The sequence below is a fragment of the Amblyraja radiata genome, chromosome 8, assembly GCF_010909765.2.
Source record: "Amblyraja radiata isolate CabotCenter1 chromosome 8, sAmbRad1.1.pri, whole genome shotgun sequence".
NCBI classification, from domain to species: Eukaryota; Metazoa; Chordata; class Chondrichthyes; order Rajiformes; family Rajidae; genus Amblyraja; species Amblyraja radiata.
The window spans coordinates 29,485,182-29,508,750 of NC_045963.1; the positions used below are offsets into that span (position 1 = coordinate 29,485,182).

General features: G+C 44.0%; 1 protein-coding gene across 1 annotated transcript in view; it reads left to right on the top strand.

Annotated features, from left to right (window-relative positions):
* Positions 1 to 22,423, top strand: part of LOC116976478 (ALK tyrosine kinase receptor-like) — a 65,363-nt gene extending 42,940 nt beyond the window's left edge. The window contains exons 5-7 of the mRNA XM_033026372.1: positions 3,274 to 3,423; positions 21,986 to 22,086; positions 22,343 to 22,423. Coding sequence (XP_032882263.1) covers positions 3,274 to 3,423; positions 21,986 to 22,086; positions 22,343 to 22,423 — 332 coding nt within the window. The remainder of the gene's footprint in view (positions 1 to 3,273; positions 3,424 to 21,985; positions 22,087 to 22,342) is intronic.
* The last annotated feature ends 1,146 nt before the right edge of the window (positions 22,424 to 23,569 follow it).

Here is a 23,569-nt window from a genome sequence, read left to right on the forward strand (position 1 = left end):
GGGGCAAGTTTTTACACAAAGGGTGGTGGGTGTCTGGAGCACGTTGTCAGGATTGTGATGGAGGAAGATACCATAGTGGTGTTTAAGACACTATGAATATGTATGAATATACAGAGAATGGAGGGGTATGGATCAAGGTTTCCAGGTTTCCAGGTCAGTTTATTGTCACATGTACCAATGAAGGTACAGTGAAATTTGAGTTACCATACAGCCATACTAAGTAAAAAGCAACGAGACACACAACCACATAAAAGTTAACATAAACATCCATCACAGTGGATTGTACATTCCTCACTGTGATGGAAGGCAATAAAGTTCCATTTTCTTCCTCTTGTTCTCCCACGGTTGGGGCAGTCAAACCATCTGCAGTCGGGGCGATCAAAGCCCCCGCAGCCGACGATCGAAGGTGATGGGGTTGGGGTGATCAAAACTCCCGCATCGAGGTGGTTGAAATTCTCTACGCGGCATGGAGCTCCTGAATCAACCTCTTCTTACCAGACACCGCGGGCTTCACGATGTTCAAGTCCGCAGGCCCAGCAGTTGGAGCTTCGATCCCCGGCAAAAGGGATCGCAAGCTCTGCAATGTTAAAGTCCCGCAGACTCTTGCAGCTTGGAGCGCCCGTCGGTCTCCAGGATAGGCCGTCAACTCCACTATGTTAGGCCGCAGTGGGGATGGAGATACGATACGGAAAAAAATCGCATCTCCGTCGAAATAAGAGATTGAAAAAAGTTTCCCCCCACCCACCCCACCCCCCACATAAAACAAACCAAGGAACACAAAAACATACTGTTTAAAACATACTAAAAATAACAAAAAGAAGACTGTTGGTGAGGCAGCCACTGCTGGTGGCACCACCCGATCATGTGCAGGCAGATGAGATTAGTTTATCTTAGCGTCGTGTTCAGCACAGACATTGTGGGCTGAAGGGCCTGTTCCCGAGCTCTACTGCTCTATGTTCTATTTGCACACCTTATGTTAATCTCAGTGCCATTTGCATTGGCCACATATCCTTCGACCACCCACAATATTAAAGGGTTTTGACAAAGACCTTGAGAGAATGGTTTGAAGCAACCATATGAAACATTGAAAATGATAGAATTCTGAAATGTACAGAGTACAATGTTTACATGTTCTGTTGTGCTGCTGCACGTAAGAATTTCATTGTTCTGTCTGGGACATAGGACCATACGACCCACTTGACTCTGGAATGTAGTGGAAATGCATAGTATGACTTTTTCTGATGCAGGAGGATAGGTGGCCAGCTCTGAGCAAGACACCCAATGTTTCTTCCCCACAAGTGTTTCTGAGTTTGCCGTTCCGTTTCCAATGTCTTGTGCCTCAACATAGAATAGAAACAGCTCTCCATACTGTGGGATGTAAACCACCCCGAGGCACTATCTATATCCGTCAAAGTCATTAACTACCTGGCAAAAACCAAGCTGACCACTTAAAGATGAATCCATCTAATTGCAAATGAAACTACACTTTATAAACGTAGCATTTTGAAGCAGAAGATAGACAACAATTGCAGAAGTAACTCAGCGGGTCAGGCAGCATCCCCGTAGAAATGGAATAGGTGATGTTTTGGGTCGAAACCGTTCTTCAGACATTTTGACCCTATACGTCACCTATTCCTTTTCTCCAAAAATGCTGCTTGCCACTTAGAAGCAGATTGCTGGAAATAATCCACTCTTGCTGCCACACATCCCCAGTGAATTCAATGATACTTTATTATCACATGTACCTAGGTACAGTGAAATGTTTTGTTCAGTTCAGTTCAGTTTCAGTTTACTTTATTGTCACATTTACCGAAGTACAGTGAAAAGCTTTTGTTGCGTGCTAACCAGTCAGCAGAAAGGCAATGCATGATTACAAGCGATCCATTAACAGTGTATAGATACATGATAAGGGAATAATGTTTAAATAAGGGAATAACATTTAGATAAGGCAATAATGTTAAAGTGTTTTGCATACAACCTGGTAAAATCATACAGCATTAGCAAATCATACAGCAAATTATTTTAGATATTTTCAACTCAGAGACTATGTAAAACTCCACACGCAAGACTATAGATTTAGGGGTCCAGAAACCCTTGATGAATGTTTGAATAGACATCCCAATACAAATAAATTAATATCTTATGTCTATAATATCCTCTTAGATACTGAGGTTCCGTCATCAGAATCATACAGACGAGCATGGGAGGATGAGTTGACTCAACCCACAATAAAAGACACATGGGATGAAAGCTTACAATATATAAACCACTGTTCGTTAAATGCTAGACACTCCTTGATACAATTTAAAATACTATATAGATTACATTATTAGAAGACAAAATTAAATAGGATTTTTCCAAATTTTTCACCTCTTTGTGATAAATGCCAATTTCAAGAAGCCAACTCATACCTTTGTAACGTATAAAAATTCAAGATTTTTGGAAGGACATTTTTAAAATTATTTCTGAAGTTATCAATAACCAACTGGACCCAGATCCAAAATTAATAGTATTAGGATTATCAGAACATAGCACAAACTTTACGATAAGTCAGAGACACTTTCTTGATTACAGTCTAATAACTGCGAAAAAATTAATACTAACAATTTGGAAAAAAAACAGCAACCCCCACAATTAAAATCAGGATTACGGAAATGACTGAGACCTTGCATATGGAAAAAATAAGATTTGTCTTAATTGACAAACCAGAATTATTTGTTAGAATATGGTCTCCATTTATTGAATTCTTAAAAAAGTGAATTGGTTTAACACAAAATCAGGGTTGAAACCTGAGTTTGGGATTGGATGAATAATTATACTTAATATCTCCTGGATCTATCTCCACAATCTTGTTATTTGTAATTTAGTTTTTCTTCTTTTTCTACCTATTAGATTATAGTTTCTCTTATCTTTTTCTCTCTTTATCTTTATTCTTTAAAAAAAAAATTTAAAAACTGAAGCTATGTAAGAAATCTGTAATTAAATTGTCGCTTATTATTATTTGTATACATGCTTCTAATAAAAATATTTATTTAAAAACTTTTTTAAAATCATACAGCAGTCCTCACCTAGGCAGTACACATGAGTCGCCACGTTTCTGATGCCGATAAACTCACTTTTGCCGACCAAGTCCATTCCCTTAGACCTGTGGTTCTTGCGGGTTACAAGGGTCTTGCCACTTGGTGATTTCGTTTTGCAAATATCACGTCATCTGCTTCTGCAATTGTTTATTTTGGATAGGAAAATCATAGATACTCTTCTTTCACCTTCCAGGTAACCTTCCAGCTGGCTCACACTGTTCGTTCGAAGAAGATGATTGTGGGTGGTTTTCAGTGACATCCGAGATGTATGAACCAACGTGGACAGTGAAAGACGCACGATCTTCCAGTGAAGAACCAGGGAGAAAATCATGTTATTCCGAAGGTGCCTGATACAAAATTTCATCTTTGAGCCAAGTGATATTAATTTAAATGGCTTAATAGTTTAGTATTGTCATTTGTACCAAGGTAGTTGAATACTGTTTAAGAAGGAACTGCTGGAAAATCAAAGGTAGACAAAAGTGCTGGAGAAACTCAGCGGGTGAGGCAGCATAAATGGAGCGAAGGAAATAGGCAACGTTTCGGGTCGAAATCCTTCTTCAGACTGATGTGAGATTGGGTGTGGGGGAGGGCGGGAAGAAGAAAGGATGAGGGAAATTGGAGGAGCAGCACCTCATATTTCGTTTGCGCAGTTTGCACCCCAGCGGTATGAACATTGACTTCTCTAATTTCAGGTAGTCCTTACTTTCTCCTCCCCTTCTCAGCGCTCCCTCAGCCCACTGGTTCCAACTCTTCCTTTCTTCTTCCCCCCCCTCCCCTCACCCTCACATCAGTCTGAAGAAGGGTTTTGGCCCGAAACATTGCCTATTTCCTTCACTCCATAGATGCTGCCTCACCCTGCTGAGTTTCTCCAGCACTTTTGTCTACCTTGGTTGAATACTGGCCTTGATTGTTTAATTTATTGTCCGAGGTACAGTGAAAAGCTTTTTGTTGCGTGTTATCCAGTCAGTGGAAAGACTATGCATGATTACAATCAATCTGTCCACAGTGTACAGATGCAGCATAAAAGGTATAACATTTAATGCAAAGTAAAGTCTGATTAAAGATAGGTCGAAGGTCTCCAATGAGGTAGATGGGAGGTCAGGACCCGTACCTAGTTGGTGAGAGGACAGTTCTGTTGCTCGATAAATGCTGGGAAGAAACTGTCTCTGAATCTGGATACTGACTCACAACACTGCCCCCCCCCCCCCCCCCCCCCCCCCCCTTCCCCATTCCCTTCCACCAACATCCTCTATATCCCTCACTTTGGCTCCACTTCTCCCCTTATCTGACACCCTTTTGTTTAATTTTTACCTTTTGACTAGTTCTCGTTTTGAATAAGAGTGGCACAGTGGTGCAGCTGGTAGAGCTGCTGCCTCTAACTGCCAGAAAACTGGGCTTGATTCTGACTACAGGTGCTGTCTGTATGGAGTTTTTTTACGTTTTCCCTGTGGCCCTGTGGGTTTTCTCCGGGTTCTCCGGTTTCCTCCAAAGACGTTCAGGTTTGTAGATTAATTGGTTTCAGTGAAATAGTAAAATTGGCCCTAGTGTGAAGGACAGTGTTAGTGTACGGGGTGATCGCTGGTTGGTGTGGATCTGGTGCGCCAAAGGACCTGTTTCCATGATCTTTCGACAAAATCTAAAGTCTAATACTTCAGAGTAAAGCTACAGGAGGGCAAGGAGTAGCCATTAACAATCATTCCTCCGCTTGCAGAGAGGGTGAGCAGTTAAAAGATGCAGAGTCAGTCATGATCCCAAAGTTGATCCTAAAAGCCCTGTCCCACGGTACGAGTTCATTCCAAGAGCTCTCCCGAGTTTAAAAAAAAATCAAACTTGTGGTAAGCACGGAGAATGAACGTAGTGTGTACGTCGGAGCTCGGGGACGTCTCTTAGCGCTAACGGCAGGTACTCGGGAAGACTCGCTAATGGCAGGTAAGCACGGGAAGACTCGTGAAGATTTTTCAACATGATGAAAATGGTCCACGAGAGCCCCGAGTACCGACGAGTGGCCATTACCGTAAATCTCCGAGTTCGAATCAGGGCAAACTCGGGAGAACTCTTGGAATGAACTCGTACCGTGGGACAGGGCTTTAAAGTTGTAGTCTCTTGCCAATGTTTAACTCCAGTATCAAGAGGATCGGAAGGGCTCCCAATGTCCACTCAAAAACACCTTCAGAGACTGAGGGGAGATCTGGTAACAGTACATAAAATTATGAAAGACAATCAGAACTTCTTTACCAGGATGTCAATGGCAAAGGCTAGAGAGCATATCTTTAAGGTGAGAGTGGGCAAAATTTAAATGAGATATATGGGGCAGGTTTTCCTTTACATAGAGGGTGGTGGGTGCCTGGAATGGCCTGCCAGGGGTGGTGGTGGAGGTGGAGGCAGATTCGATAGTGGTATTTAAGAGGTTTTTGCATAGCCACATGGATATGCAGGGCATGGAGGATATCACATACAGGCAGAGGAGATTAGTTTATCCTGTCAACATGTTCAACACGAACAATGTAGGTCAAATGGCCTGTTCCTGTGCTGTACTGTTTTATGTTCAATGTTGTGTTCCCAAACCATGCTGTGATGCATGCCGATAAAACATAATCAGATAAACGCTGATTAGGAAGACTGCTATGTCAAGCTTCCTAACATTTGCAGCTGCAGATGTAAACTGTCACATTACTTGAGAAAGTGCAAACAGAAAACGGCAGGAATCAACAAGCAACCTCATTTCCAATCTTAACTGTGAAGGAGTCACTAAGGCAGCAGTTAAATATAACTGAGTCTACTGCTGCAGGAACTGCCTCCAGGATTACCCTGCAGCTGAATTGTTTGCCTTTGGCAACCTAAACCATCCTTCTTTACAGCGAAGGTAGACACAAAGTGCTGGAGTGACTCAATGGGTCAGGCAGCATCTCTGGAGAAAAAAGATGGGTGATGTTTCGGGTCGGGGCTCCTTTTTCAGACCCTTCTTTGTGCTTGATGTGACTTTGGGCATCTAGACAGTTTTCCCCTCTGATTCCTGTCAAATTCACTAGGGTGTAGTGAGGCCAGACAGGTTGAGCGAAATGATTTTTAATTTTAATAAAAACGAACAAAAACCCGTGAAGTCCGCGTGTCTGACTGCACTAACAATAATAGCTCCTGTTGCTGGGAGGAGCGCTGACTAACTAACTTACACACCGCAATAGCCCGCGAAAACCAACACCCCACGGTCACATGATCGCTCCGACCAATGAAGAGGGTTCTGCCCTCTCCATCCCACCACTAGGTGCCGCTACAGGACCCCCCCCCCCCCCACCCAGAACCCGAGGAGAGGGAACGAGCGGGCATGCGAATGACCCGACCAGACTGAGTGGAGACAGGAAGGACAGGCACAACCAGTGCCACGGGCGGAACAGGAGGGACTGGCACAACCGGTGCCACAGGCTGACCAGGGCAAACAGGCAGAAAATGGGAAAGAGGCACAACAGGTGCAACCGGGGAACAGGGCTCGGCCAGTGGACGACCCCTACGCCGCGGTTGGGCCATCACCACCGGGCTGTCGACATCCAAATGAGCAGGCTTGAGGCGGGCCACCGACACGATCTCCTCACGATCCCCGACATCCAATACAAAAGTCGCTACACCAGGCCGCAACACCCGGACGGGCCCTTCATAAGGTTGCTGGAGCGGAGTACGATGCGAGTCCCTGCAAACAAAGACAAAAGAGCAGTCCTTAAGAACCGAGAAGGGTTCAGAAGAAGAAGGGTTTCGGCCCGAAATGTTGCCCATTTCCTTCGCTCCATAGATGCTGCCCCGCCCGCTGAGTTCCTCCAGCATTTTTGTCTACAAGGCAGAGATGAACTGGGCTCCATGATCGGTAAAAATGTCAGCAGGCACGCCGAAACGCACCACCCGGTGGGCCGCGAGAGCCCGGGCACAATTCGCAACGGAGGTGTTGGACAGCGGAATAGCTTCAGGCCACCGTGTGAAACGATCCACAACCATGAGCAGGTGAGTGGCACCACGAGACGATGGCAGAGGACCCACAAGATCCACATGAATGCGCGACGGTGAAGGGCCACAAATAACGGTGAGAATCAAGGACGAAGGAAACAGTCCGAGTCCCGTAGGAGTGAATGGGACTGCCATTAACGGCGGTCAGGGTGGGGCCACGCTTCCCAGCACGGGTATCGAGGCCAGTCGAAGGGATGATGCTGATCTCAGCCCCAGAATCCACGAGGAAACAAAGCCCGGAATGGCGAATCCTGATGTAGAGGCAATGTTTCTGGCCAACCGCGATAGTCTCTACTGGCGATCGGCCGAGGAATTTCCCAGAAACTAGCAGGGGGCACGGCATTGGCAGGCCTCCACGCCCCAGCGTTGGTGGTATTAACACCACTGACGCTTACTACGAACCCCGGCGGTGGACTGCGAGCCAGCGAAGTCATCCTGAGGAGGAACAGCCCAGCGAGGCCGCTGTGACGACAGCGCGGACACCCGGCTGATGGAACCACCATCCTGCTCTTTGGAAAGCCACAGTTCATCCGCCCGTTCAGCGAGCTGCAGGGGGTCGGTGAAATCAGACCCAGCAAGAAGCAGGCGTATGTCATCGGGCATCTGCTCCAGAAACACCTGTTTGAACAACAGGCAAGGCTGAAGTCCATCCATGAGTGCTAACATCTCACTCATGAGATCCAACAGCTGACGATCACCCAGACCGTCCATATGTAGCAGCCAAGCCATGCGATCGTGGCGGCTGAGCCCGAAGGTGCGTAGCAGCAACGCCTTCAGGGCCTCGTACCTGTCAACGGCAGGCGAATTCTGCAGGAACGGCAGCAACTGCGATGCCGTCTCCTGGGTGAGAGCGTCCTCCACGTAGAAGTAGCGTGTCACATCCGCGACGATCGGGCGGAGCTCAAACTGGGCCTAGATGTGTGTGAACCACACATGTGGCTGCGTCACCCAGAACACGGGCAGTTTAAGTGCGACTGCATTCTGCTGGGCAGGCGAGTCGTCGAAGTTCTTGTCGGCGTACATAACGAGAAGAAATCCGAAAAACGTTCGGATCGTCGGGGTCACCAAATATAGTGAGGCGAGACAGGTTGAGCTAAATCATTTTGATATTTAATAAAAACGAACAAAAACCCGTGAAGTCCGCATGTCTGACTGCACTAACAATAATAGCTCCTGTTGCTGGGAGAAGGGCTGACTAACTAACTGACACACGCCAAAGGCTCCAAAAACCAACACCCAGATGACCGCACCAACCAATGAAGAGGGTTGTGCCCGCTCCACCCCACCACTAGGTGCCGCTACAAGGGCTCTGCTGCGCCCCTTCCACTTGTGAATGAGTCTAAAATAAAATGGAATAAATGCAAAATTAAAACAGATAGTACTGGAAATATGCAGCATATCAGACAACGTTCATGAGCGGAGGACATCTCAGGTCAATGATATTTCATCAGAAGATGAAACATGGACTTAACGACATGATACATGGACCAAGAGGGGAATCTCCTTCAGTGAGTGGAACTTATTTCCCAATTGAGACAGATTGGATTGGCCTAATTCAGGCAAGTTTTGATACCGGTATTTTAGACTACGGGCATGAGGGATTTGTGGGCCAGGTGTACAGTGTGGAATAGATCAGTTGAGCAAATTGCTCCTTTCCATGTTATAAATGCAATGGAGATAATTGTAACTTTGTGCAGTATTGTAAATAGGTCATAGTAAATTGATAATACGTTTTTCATCTCCCCTCAATTTTTATTGCCATTGTCAATGGACACCCAAGTCACAATCACTCCTTAGTCGCACAAGTCCAATTTATTTGCACCATTTTTCTATGCATTGAATTTCCAATTCTGCAGCTGTCTTTTAGGCTTTGGATTTTAGATATACAGCATGGAAACAGGACCTGTGGCCCACCGAGTCCACACCGAGCTGCGAGCACTGGCACTATCCGACACACTAGGGACAATTTACATCTGATTTTGGATGATCAGCCATGATCATATTGAATGGCGGTGCTGGCTCGAAGGGCCGAATGGCGAACGTCTGCACCTATTTTCTATGTTTCTATGTTTCAATTTACAATTTTTCCAAAGCCAATTAATCTACAAATTTGTATGTCTTTGGAGTGTGGGAGGAAACCGAGCACCTGGAGTAAAACCACGTGGTCACATGGAGAATGTACATGATTGAACCAGGGTCTCGGGCGCTGGAAGACAGCAATCTACTGCTGCGCCACCGTGACGCCCCTGTGGCATTTGTAGACAACATCCCTGTCTACGTAGAAAAAAGAAACTGCAGATGCTAGTTTACAAAAACAGACACAAGTGCTGGAGTAATTCCGTTGGTCAGGCAACATCTCAGCAGGTATTATGTAGCATATGATGCCTGCATTAGGTGTTATTAGATACAAGGATGGATTGGACAAACCAGGATTGTAATTTTCTGGACGGCCGGAGGCTGAGTGGAAACCTGATAGAAATATGTAAAATTATGTAAGGTAACATAAGTCAGAACCTTTTTTTCCGAGGGTGGAAATGTCAAAGACTAGAGAGTGTGGCTTTAAGGTGAGAGGGCAAAGAGATGTGCTGGGAATTTCTTTTACACAGAGGGTGGTGGGTGTCTGGAATGTGCTGCCAGGGATGGTGGGGGGAGGTAGATATGATAGTGGAGTTTAAGAAGCTTTTAGATAGGCACATGGTCATGTAGCAAATGGAGGAATACAAAGCAGATGCAATTAGTTTTAGTTTTAGTTTTTTGTAGTTTATTGCCACGTGTACTGAGGTAAAGTGAAAAGCTTTTGTTGCATGCTAACCAGTCAGTGGAAAGACGGCACATGATTGCAATCGAGCCATCCACAATGTACAGATATACAGGATAAAGGGAATAGTTTATCTTGTCGTCATGTCCGGCATGGGCATTGTGGGCCGAAGGGCCTGTTCCTAGGCTTTAGTGTTCAATGTTCAAAAACTTCTGCAAAATTCTCACCTCTATTCCAAGTCTTATTATTAACATTTGTGCTGAGTTGAAAGGGCAGATGTATGGTGCCCAGAATAATTTAATTTACAATTCTGCAGCCGCCTGTGTTTAGTTAACAGTCTACATGAGGCCAGTAATCTGTTGATGTGCTTGGGATTTTTTTTTTTGTTACGATGGGATGAAAAATGATGTCAACATCCATCAGGGCTTTGAATCGACCAGTCCAGGACTACTGAATCACCATGACCTTGTACACATCATATTCTTTTGACAGTGTTACAGGCAGCATTGCCTTATTTCAAGGAGCAGAAAATCAATCCTATTGATATTGGTTTGGTGCATTACCTTCTAGTGATTAGAGTGAATTGAAGCAGTCTATTGATGTACAATTCTGTTAGTAAAATTGGATTTTTTTTTAATCTTACATTTAGGCACACCCTTTCACATGAGTCTGCACTAGTCCATAATTATATAATTCACAGTTTCTTGGTCTAACTGGTCATTAGTTTTTCTTGATGATAGATCTTTTGCATTATATGAAATTGAACTACTGCCACTACAACTAGACTATTATCTGATCTAATTGGATAGATTATGAAGCAAAGTTTACTTTAGTTTAGTCTAGTTTATGGTCATGTGTAACGAGGTACAGTGAAAAGCTATTTTGTTGCGTGTTATCTGGTCAGCAGAAAGACTATACATGATTTCAATCAAGCCGTCCACAGTGTACAGATACAGGTTAATGGGAATATTGTTTAGTGTAAGGTAAAGTCCGATTAAAAATGGTCTGAGGATCTCCCATGAGGTGGCTCAGGCCCACTCCCTAGTTGGTGACAGGATGGTTCATTTGTCCGCTAACAGCTGGGAAGAATCTGTGTCGGAAAGATACTGAAGATCAACACAAAGTGCTGATGTCACTCAGCGGGTCAGGCAGCATCTCTGGAGAAAAAGGATGGGTGATTTTATTTGGTCGGAACCCTTCGTAAGATCTATTGAACCCATTGTAAGAAACTGTTGCTGAATCAGGAGGTGTGCGTTTTCACCCTTCCGTACCTTTTGCCCTAAGGGAGAGGGGAGAAGAGGGAGTGTCAGGGGTGAGATCATTCCTTGATTATGCTGGTGTGAATGAGTGTGTATGTGAGTGAGACTCGCCCTTGATTTTACTTCGGAGTCACGTGAGTGACTACGTGAAGAACCCCGCCACGACGCATGCGTGACATATATCGCTTCACGCTTGCGAGTCAACAGGCGGGGGGGAGCGTTCCCCCGCAGCGGTAAGTTTGAAACCGCGACCTGCAGGTAAGAAATTTACTCTGCGGTAGTTTTGTTCCCCGCGCTGTTTTTACACAGGGGGGGAAGCTGGACAAAATAGTGTCCACAAGTGCTGCGAGGGAAGCTGGCTGGGGAGGACCGCGAAGTTGCGGGAGCCAGCAGCAGCTGAAGGCACAAGCCCCGTAAGGGATCAGCTGTGCCGACTTTTGGTCCCGCGCCGGCCAGAACACCACGGCCGGGCGGGAGGCTTTCAGAATGGGCCGTCGACTTTTTGGACAAGTCAAAAACGGCAGGAAACGGGGTGGAACGACGTTCCCCCGTAGCGACAATTTTAACCTGGACCTGCAGGTAAGAGCTGCGGTCTTTTTGTGTTTTTACCATGCTGATTACAGGTGGAGAAACCAACGGGCTGCGACAAAGCTGGTGGGCTAGATGGGATCAGCTGTGCCCAATGTCGCCTCTGCACCGACCAGATCCACTCCACAGAAGGGCAGTAAGGACAAAGCTGGTGAGGGAGGACCGCGGAGCAGCGGGCAGCCAGCAGCAGCCAGCGGCACTCGGATCACCGATAGTGGGATCAGCTGTGCCCGATGTCGCCTCCGCACCGGCCAGATCCACGCGGCCGCGCGGAAAGGCTAGACACAAAAACAAACAAGGTCGTGGACTCAGAGGAGTCTGACTTTGAACAACCGCGGGCGGCCAGCGACCGAGAGCGCTGGAGCCGGATGGAGCGGTGTGTGGAGCATTTGCTCCAACGTGACAGACTCCGGGAGATGGAGTCGGGTCACTGTGGGCCCTATGATAAACCCACAGCAGTACCTCTTGAAGGGCTGCACAGTGCTTCTACCTCATCAGAGGGGAGCACTGCGGGTCAGTTCTGGGCTGACCTGGAAGAGGGGTCCGCAGAAGGAAAGACAAGTGTGCAAGGGGTGCAGGAACAAGAGAACCTACTGGAACCCACTACAGCCAAAGACAGCACCCTACGCACCCACCAGCAGAACTGGTGAAAGCTCGAAGGCCCGGTACTCAAAACATGAGTCTTTTTTAGGCCATGGCCCAGGCCGGCCTTCTTGGAAGATGCGGGGACCTCCAACGCCAACCAAACCGAAAATCCAGACACCAGCGCAACAACAGCAGCGAAGAACCTACAAAAAGAAGTAAACCTGCCACTGGTAACTATGGAGGTAGGTGGGTCTGGTTCCCTACAAAATACAGGGAGCATGGAGGTTGGGTGGAGATTACACTCTTTTCTGAAGGCATGGAGCATGTTAACAACCGATACTTACATCTTAAGCAGTATCCAGGGATATACAATAGAGTTTATACACAAGTACAGCCCTCCAGTTCAACATATACTGAACCGAATGTTCGTGCCTTCTGATAAAGAAAAATCAAAAGCGCAAGCTGAACTGGAGCGGCTTTACATAAAAGGTGTAATTGAGAAAACTCAACACGAACCATTAGAATTCGTGTCCAATATATTTATCAAAAACAAAAAAGATGGTGGTTGTCGCATCATCATAGATCTGACAAAATGGATACCTTTGTTACTGCTAAACAATTAATTTCCAAAGGTTACTTCATGGCCAGCATTGATTTAAAAGATGCTTACTATTCAGTGCCTATACGAGGTGACCACAGATGTTACTTAAAATTCAACTGGATGGGACAACTCTGGCAGTATAAAGCACTGCCAAATGGTTTATCATCAGCCCCAGGCTGTTCACAAAAATTTTGAAACCAGCCCTAGCGTCTCTACGGAAACGTAAACACATGGTCGTGGCATATTTAGATGACATACTCATTGTGGGAAAAACTTTGGAATTGGCCAAACAAACTGTAACAGCCACAAAACAGTTATTTGAAAAACTGGGATTTATTATCCATCCAGTTAAATCTAAACTAACGCCTTCCACTACTATGGACTATTTGGGGTTTCACCATTGACTCAGTTCACATGTCGGTGACTCTGCCTAAGGGAAAGGCTAGAGATTTAATAGAGGCTTGCAATAACCTAATTGACATCAGCAAACCATCCATCAGATTGGTAGCAAAAGTAATTGGCAAAATGGTGGCTGCCTTTCCAGCCACACAATTTGGACCTCTACATTACCTAAACTTACAGAGAGCAAAAATACAAGCACTCTAAATTAATGCAGGTCACTTTGACAGACCTATGAAACTACCAATCAAGCTAAAATGGAACTAAAATGGTGGATAGATAACATCTGGCTTTGTTCCAATCCAATCATTGTCAGTAACCCTTCCATGGTACTACAAACTGATGCCAGTGCACTTGGGTGGGGAGCCACCAATACCATCACCAGCTGTGGAGGTAGATGGACTGCTCGGGAGGCATCATTATTACTCACACTGGGCATAAACTACCTGGAAATGTTGGGTGCATTACATGGCCTAAAGTCATATTGTACTGGGTCATATCACCAGCATGTTAGACTACAGATAGACAATACCACCGTGGTAGCATACATTAACCACATGGGTGGAAACAAATCGACATCATGTGACAATCTGGCTAATACAATTTGGCAATGGTGTATCCAGAGAGATATTTGGATATCAGCCACTTACCTACCAGGAAGACTAAATTTAGTGGCAGACACCAGGTCACGCAAATTTAATAAAAACACCGAATGGATGTTGAATAAAAAAGTATTTGCTGATATTACAGCAAAATATGGAACACCAGATATCGATCTATTCGCATCCAGACTTAACCACCAGTTATCAAATTATGTTTCATGGGAACCAGACCCTGGGGCAGCGGCGACAGATGCATTTTCGCTGCATTGGGGGGGGGGGATTTGTTTATTTACGCATTCCCTCCTTTCTGCCTCATCAATCGGGTATTAAGGAAAATACAACAAGACTCTGCATCTGGTATTGGTAGTACCCGATTGGCCTACTCAACCATGGTTCCCAGTGGTATTAAACATGGTATTAGAACCATGTATCACCATCCCACATAGACCAGATTTATTGCTACATCCCGTAACAAGGGATAGCCACCCATGCCATAAACATTTGAACTTATTAATTTGTAGAGTTATAAAAACACCTCTACTACAACTGGGACTGACGGACCGAACAGTGAACATGATCTCGGCGGCCCAAAGACAGTCAACCAAAAAACAGTATCTGGTCTATATCAGGAAGTGGGCGATGCACTGCCATAAAAACAACATCACCTACAGAGACATGAACATCCCGTCTGTTCTGGAATATCTGGCAGGCCTCCACTATGATGAGGGGCTCAGTTACAGTGCCATCAACTGCGCCAGAAATGCCCTATCGACTTACCTATGGCAGGGGACAGAGCGTTACTCTGTTGGGACTCACCCACTGGTAACATAACTTATGAGGGGAATTTTAATACTAATCCCCCAAGAACCAGGTACTCCCAAATATGGGATGTAATTATTATCCTGAAGATGCTCAGGAATTGGTCTCCAGCAACAGCTCTGTCCCTACACAGACTGACATTAAAAACAGTCATGCTAATGGCATTGGTCACGGCACAAAGGGTACAGTCACTGCATAAACTAAGACTGGACAACATGACTTCCTCAACAGAAAATATTACGTTTCATATCTATGAGTTAGTAAGCAGAACAGACAGGGATCAGCAGGCCTCAATATACAATTTAGGTCATACCCAACAGATGACCGTCTGTGTATAGTAAGACATCTGTCGTTATACATGGAGAAAACGAAAATCCTAAGAGGCAATGAGAAGGCACTTTTTGGTCAGCCACTAGCAACCACACAAAAGAGTGACGGTCCAGACCATCTCAAGATGGCTGAAACAGGTGCTAACAAAAGGCTGGGGTGGATATTAATATTTTAAATCTCATTCCACCAGGGCTGCAGCTACATCGGCAGCGATACAGTTGGATGTCCCAATGGACCAAATCCTCAAGGCAGCAGGATGGTCTGGGGGGGGAAAAAACATTCCAATTATTTTACAATAAACCAGTAATGAAACCTGAAACGTTTGCAGAAACAATTTTAAGTTCTGTAAATTAATTTAAACCCATAAAAAGGGGTTATAAATTTGTGTTAATAAATTTTATGATTTCAATGTCGAATTCATGTCCAAATTATGTTAACACAATTCCTCCTACAGTCATCAAGGCAGACGTGATGCATGGACTCGTTTCCACGGCATGAAATCACAGAGCTTTAAAATCTTCACGTAGTCACTCACGTGACTCCGAAGTAAAATAGTAAGATTAAACGAGAACTTACCAGTTTGAAGTTTGATCTGTATTTTATGAGGAGTTACGATGAGGGATTACGTGCCCTCCGCTCCCACCCTTGATCATATACTTAACTGGTATCTCTTCTCTAATCTTACTATGTTTAGTCATTACAGTTATCTGTGATTTCACACCGCTGCTTTGAAGAATGACACGCATGCGTCGTGGCGGGGTTCTTCCCGTAATCCCTCATCGTAACTCCTCATAAAATACAGATCAAACTTCAAACTGGTAAGTTCTCGTTTAATCTTACTATTATGCTTTTCTCTGCACCTTGGTACACAATAAATCTAAACCTGAACTTAAATATCTAACCCTGAAACCCTAAACCATACTTAACTCCCCTGCCAACCAGCAGAGCCATGTTGTTTAATCATCTCTCCCCTCCTCTCCAAAGTCATAATCATCTGCAGGAATGAAGCCTTTCTTTTTGATAATTTACTAATTCTTGCTTACTTTCTGCCATTGGTCTTTCGACTTGCACTCGCTAGAATTTAGAAGATTGAGGGGGGGATCTTATAGAAACTTACAAAATTCTTAAGGGGTTGGACAGGCTAGATGCAGGAAGATTGTTCCCGATGTTGGGGAAGTCCAGAACAAGGGGTCACAGTTTAAGGATAAGGGGGGAAATCTTTTAGGACCGAGATGAGAAAAACATTTTTCACACAGAGAGTGGTGAATCTGTGGTATTCTCTGCCACAGAAGGCTATATTTAAAAGGGTGTTAGATGTGGCCCTTGTGGCAAAAGGGATCAGGGGGTATGGAGAGAAGGCAGGTACAGGATACTGAGTTGGATGATCAGCCATGATCATATTGAATGGCGGTGCAGGCTCGAAGGGCCGAATGGCCTACTCCTGCACCTATTTTATATGTTTCTATGTTTCTTCCATGTCACGCTGTTAGGAATTCTAAATATTATTGGAAAATGTCTAATTTGTAGTGAACTGTGCAGCAACCTTTCTCATTGTCAATTTTGAAAGACGCTGCCAACAAATATATCTGTTGTGCAATTCCAATGCTGGTTGCTTTCATTCCACAATTTAAGGAAATCCCTGATGTTCAGCAATTAATAATAATAATAATAATGGATGGGATTTATATAGCGCCTTTCTAATACTCAAGGCGCTTTACATCGCATTATTCATTCACTCCTCAGTCACACGTATCATGAGGGAAATAGAGCGGGTGAGCGCACAGAGTCTTTTACCCAGAGTAGGGGAATCAAGAACCAGAAGACATACGTTTAAGGTGAGGGGGCCGAGATTCAATACGATCCTGAGGGGCAACCTTTTCACTCATAGGCTGGTGGATATATGGAACAAGCTGCCAGAGGAGGTAATCGAGGCAGGTACTATAACCCCATTTGAAAGACATTTGGAAAAATACATGGATAGGAAATATTTAAAGGGATCGGGCTAAATGCAGGCAGGTGGAACCAGCAGATGGGGCATCATGTTCCTCATGGACAAGTTTGCCCAAAGAGCCTGTTCCCATGCTATCTGATTCTGTGATGCTATGCTCTACGGCATGTAAAGCTTAACATGAACTAAATGTATGTCTAGGTAAATGAATGTGTTTGAGTTTAGTTTATTGTCACCTGTACTGAGGTACAGTGAACAGCTTTTGGTGCATGCTAACCAGTCAGCGGAAAGACAATACATGATTACAATCGAGCCATCCATAGTTTCCACAGTATACGGATACATGACAAAGGGAATAATGTGGATAAGTGTAAATAAAGTCCAATCAAAGATAGTTCGAGGGTTTCCAATTAGGTAGATAGTAGCTCAGGACTGCTCTGTAGTAGTTGGTAGGATGGTTCAGTTGCCTGATAACAGTTGGGAAGAAACTGTCCCTGAATCAAGAGGTGTGCGTTTTCACACTTCTGGATCTTTTGCCCAATGGGAGAGGGGAGAAGAGAAAGTAGCCGGGGTATAACTTGTCCTTGATTATGCTGGTGGCCTTGCCGAGGCAGCGTGAGGTGTAAATGGAGTCAATGGAAGGGAGGTTGGTTTGTGTGATGGTCTGGGCTGCGTCCACAATTCTCTGCAATTTCTTGCTGTCTTGGGTGGAGCTGTTCCCCAACCATGCTGTGATGCATTCCGATAAAATGCTTTTTACGGCACATCTATAGAAGTTGGTGAGAGTTGCTGGGGGCATGCCGAACTTCCTAAGCCTTCTAAAGAATGATATACGTTCCTGGCAAGTAAAAGTAGATCAGTATGACTATTAATTTAAAAAGACTATAACCGCATGAAGAATTCTGTTCAATAATTCTCAGAGATGACAAACCAAGATGATAGTACACAATACTTCACAAACAATTTATACATATATTATAAATATTGAAAAAAAAAGATTTTAAAAATAGGAATGAAGTGGGTTGAAATATTTCTGAGTGGGAATGTCAGATCGTATACAAATGTATTTTTCTTTCAGTTCTGGAGTCACTTAATTGTTGTCATGGCTTAGACTTCCATTTAAAACTTAATTAAACATCACGTAACACAGCCTGACATTTTCAGGGTATTTTGGAAAATAACAAATTTGTAAATTCATTGAAGTTCCAAACAATTCAAATGATTTCCCTCCGTTCTGGTCTGCAAAAGAGTGCAGCAGTTAACTCCACATGCGGATATCTAGAAGTTGTTTTCCTTTGAAAGGTTGTAAAGACTGTGACTGCCAATGTTTCACAATCAATACAATGAAAAAAATCAGGACAAATATTGTCAATTGTGACTCATTCATTGTTTAATTCATGCACCCAATTATTGGCGGTTTGAGTTGAACGCTTTGGAGTGAATAAGCTTTTATCTCACGGCTGTTTTTAACACATTGATGGGTCTCATGACACAACTACAAGGCCACTAATAATCCACAGAATATTCAGTGAAATGAATTTACCAACCATTTGCATAGCACAATGATAATCCTTTTAAATTTATTATGTCACAGAAGGAGGCTCCGTCCTTTTTCTTAGCTGTGCCTCCAGACCACGTATGATGTTACTCTACAAGGTGAAGATAAGCTGCTCGTTGTTGACTGAAAGCCATTCGCAGCTGCACCAGTTTTTTAAAAACTTGGCATTTAATCTTCCATCAACCTATTTGCCGGGTCTCATTATTTATTTGGCATCCAACACAGCTTAATACCACAAATGGGTCTCCCAATGTGATTCATGCAAACAACGATAAAAGTGAAAAGCAAAGAACTGCAGTTGCTAGTTGCCTCGCAATAGGACACAAAGTGCTGGAGTAACTCAATGGGTCAGGCAGCATTTCTAGACAACATGGATAGGTATTGTTTCAGATCGAGATCCTTTAGACTTGAGAGATACAGTGTGAAAATAGGCCCTTCAGCCCACCGCGTGCGCGCCGACCAGCTATCACCCCTATGCTGACACTATCTTACACTCAAGGGGCAGTTTACAATTTTACCAAAGCCAATTAACCTACAAACCTGTTCGTCTTTGGAGTGTAGGAGGAAACCAGCGCAAAAAACGCTATGCGGTCACAGGGAGAAAGTAGAAACTCCGTACAGACAGACAGCACTTGTAGTCAGCATCAGAACCTGGTCTCTGGCGGAGTAAGGCAGCAACACTGCTGCTGTGCCACTGTGCCCCCCTCTAAGAGGTGCTTTTATTGCTGCATGTGTGAAGTGCTAACACAATGAAATTATTTTTCTTACAAACGGTACAATTGAGTATTGCCAAACCCCCGATACTCGATTAGCAAGAGAACAGAAATAATCCACTGTGACCACATGAAAGAGACGCCATGTTTTGGCAAAATGTAAATAAGCTGTATGTTTGATTGTTTACAAAGCTTATCATAATTGGAAAAAAGATTCAATTTTCTGTAGCTATTATCCTTTATGTTAATAAGGATAATACTGACAGAATTAGCATTATCCCTGTTCGGATAAGCCTAGAATTCATTCTTCTTCTTGCGTATGGCGTGCACAGCCTAAAGTTGTAGGACAACTTGTTCTATTTGATCTTATTTAATTGTGCACACCAGGTTAATTGCATTAGTCGAAACAGGGCGGACCACATGAAGGTTGCAATCTCCCACCACAGAATTCATTCAGTGCATTGTGAATGGTACTAACATAGGATTCCTGAATATTAATGTACATGCTACTCTCTCAGTTTGCTACGAATGATAGTAGCAATGTAAGTACCACTCTACGCTGATATTCAACTACACTACTGAAAGATATTTCTCGTCCAAATGTTTGTTATGGTTTGGGCTGATGTCATAATTAAGAAAATCAAAGCAAGATCTCTGGTTATGGAATCTGTAGCATTAACTCTTCCTAGGCACTGCTTGACCTGTGAATATGTTTGTACTTGAGATCTCTGCTTTATGCTGACCAACAATACTCCTTTAGTAGAAGCAAGGAATTGCAGATGCCGGTTTATACCAAAGATAGACACAAATTGCTGGAGTAACACAGCGGGTTCTGGCAGCATGTCTGGAGGAAAAGGACGGGTGACGTTTCGGGTTGGGGCCCTTCAGACATAAACTAGGATGTGGGGGTGGGGGGTGGGGAGAGACGAAGAGTTGGAGGCAAGAAAAGACCAGGACCAATCAAGGTTGGTCACAAATGACCTCAGGGAGGGTGGTGCCTGGTAAGCCCATTGTTGGTTAGGGAAGGTGTGATCACAAGAGGGATACAATGTGAGGAACTATGTAACTGGGAAAATGACTAGGGTGGAGGAAGGCAGAGGGGGGGGAGATGGGAGTGTAAGTAGAAGTAAAACTGATTGCTGCTAATACTGAAAGCTTGCTATTCCTGAAATGCCTGCTATCTTTGTCTTGCAAGTCACAATTGCTACACTTCAAAATATTTGAGTTTAGTTTAGAGATACAGCGTGGAAACAGGCCCTTTGGCCCACCAGGTCCGCACCGACCAGTGATCCCCGCACATTAACACTATCTTGCACACACAAGGGACAATTTTTACATTTACCAAGCCAATTAACCTACAAACCTGTATGTCTTCGGAGTGTGGGAGGAAACCGAAGTTCTCGGAGAAAACCCACGCAGGTCATGGGGAGAACGTACAAACTCCGTAAAGAGAGCACCCGTAGTCGGGATCAAATCCGGGTCTCCAACGCTGCATTCGCTGTAAGGAAGCAAGTCAACCGCTGCACCACCGTGACTGATTTGCATATAAAACATTTTAAGTCGTGTTGTTTTAATGACAGATATAATAATTTACATGATTTATACTCGCATATAATTTTTTTATTTTATAAAATGAATATAGGAATACATTTTTGTTTCTGTTCCAGTGTTTTATGTACAAAGACTGAAAGGTAGAGCCACAAAATTTTTAGTGTCTTCCCTTAAGCCGTTTCCAAGTACTCAGTCTTTACAAGACTCAACCAAGCTGAATCGTACATTGAGGAAGATTAGTTATTGTTAGATTCTGCACTGCACTATTTGTTTAACAGCAAAGCAGGAGTTGCATGCAAACACTCAAGACAAAGATAAGCCAAAATTGCCAATTTATCTCCAGAATCATTCTCAGGGGAATTCCCTCAACTGTGTTCATATTCACCTCCACACCGTTCAGTAACAAGCTTTGTACCACAGTGCACAGGCCATTTGTTTCCTCCTGAACAGTTTTATTACTTCGAGTAGTTGAAGCTTTTGGGGTTGAAAGCTCAATGAGGATAATGAGAAATAGAAGCAGCCTTGGATGGATACTACCTTGAAGTAATAAAATGGACAGTAATAAAAAATGAATCTGATATACCTGCCAAGAGTACTATTTAACGCGGTTCACAGACTCGCCAGCCGCCTGCCACTTTTGCGGGCTGGAAGAGTCTGTGTACCACGTGTACATGGAGTGCGTGAGGCTGCAGCCACTGTTTGAATATCTAATGGGGCTGCTCCTTGCCTTCTGGCTGCATTTTTCACCCATCATCCTCATCTTTGGACACCCTGTGCGTAGGGGAGAGGGTAGGGCTGAAGATGTCCTGGTTGGGTTGCTCCTGGGCCTGGCCAAGCTGGCCATCCGCGAGTCACGGCGCCAGACGGTGGAGGGCTCTACCCGAGCCGGCTGCCTGCCCCTTTTCCGGGGTTACGTCCGTGCCCGGGTGGGATTAGAAAGGGAATACGCCCTGTCTGCGGGCACCCTGAGGGAGTTCCGGGACCGCTGGGCTCCGCAGGGTGTTGAATGTATCCTCAATAAGGATTGTATCATAGTTGTATAGTAGTTTATTACATGTTTGTATTGTATTATGGTTGTGGGTTCAGGCTTGTTTTATTGTAGTGTAATATTATTTTTAATAATTGAATAAAACCAAAAGATTTTAAAAAAATTAAAAAAAAGAGTACTATTTAATTTTTTACATTTCTCTCTTTTTTTCTTCAGGCCATTTTCTGTTCCTCGACACCAAAGAGATTCAGACAACTGATTTCAATGAGTTGAGAAGTATGATTTTTCCATCTCCCATTAGGAATTCTCCCTGTGAGGCAAGTGCATTGTTTCTGTTTTACTCAGAGGTTCATTGCTATTAACATCGCTGTTAGGTTAAGCCTAGAATTTGTTCAACCCATTGTGATTGGTGCTAACGTAGTATTTCTGAATTCATATTTCAGAAATATGAATTCAGAATTCACTTCATATTCACTTTAAATAATCATAAAGTTCAGTACCGGGAATGTGTAAATAAAGCTCCCTTTCCCAATATTTTTCCATTTCTTTTTGCACACCTGTTCAATTCTGCAGGGAGTGTGCTTGTGGGATATTCATCAAGAACTTAGGACATTCCTTAGGAAGTACTGCTCAAACCAGAAAGATTTGAGGTAATCAAATACTAAGCATATATTTATGCATTTGGTGTAAAAAATATTGCCTATTGTGCATTAAGATCATTCCCTTACAAGAATTACCATCAGGATAGTTCCAGTTACAGATAGAACGCCTATTAAGAAATAGTCATACGTCGTGGAAACAGGCCCTTTGGCCCAACGTGCACACGCTGACCAACATGCCCCATCTAAACTACCCACGAGTCTGCTTTTGGCCTATCAACTACCTCCTCCAGTAGCGTGTTCCGTACACCCACCACCCTTTGTGTAAAAAAGTTACCCCTCAGGTTCCCATCAAATCGTTGCTCCCTCACCTTAAACCTACTAAATCTGGAAGTTTGATCTTGCCTGTAGGCACTAAATGTCATAGACATAAAATCATTCAGCACGGAAACTGGCTCAACGTATCCATGTTGACCAGGATGCCCCATCTATGCTAATGCCATTTGCCCATGTTGGGACCACATCTCTCTAAACCTTTCCAATCCATGTACTAGTCCAAGTGTCATTCTATCTGCCTCAACTACCTCCTCTGGCAACTCGTTTCATATACCCAACATGTGAGTAAAATATTGCCCCTAAGGTCTGTGCTAAATCCCGCCTGTCTCACCTTAAACCTATGTACTCTGGTTCTTGATACTGTAATGCCTACCCATTGAGATCTTCTAAAATTCAGTTATAGTGACGTGAAATGTCAGAATGGAATTAATCTCATCACATTTATTGGACATGTGAGGATTTTATTAAACTTTATCTTTTTTATAAATGAACTCTGGTGAATCAAATCTATCTACTCCTCACTTGGTGGGAAAAAGCACCACTTGGGGTATGTGAGTGATGCTGCTGGTCTCCTGCCTGAGTACCGTAGGTTGTCCCTGTGGTGGTGCAAGGATACAATATGGTATTTATGTGAAACGAACTGCTTATAGACTCATTGAGTCAAACAACATGGAATCAGGCCCATTGGCTTTGCCCACGTCGATCAAGATGCCCCATCTTGCTAATCCCATTTGCCCGCATTTGGCCCATATCCCTCAAATCTTTCCTAACCATGTGCCAGCCCAAGTGTCATTTAAATGTTGTCACAGTATCTACCTCAACTACCTCCTCTGGCAAAGATAGGCACAGAGTGCTGGAGTAAATC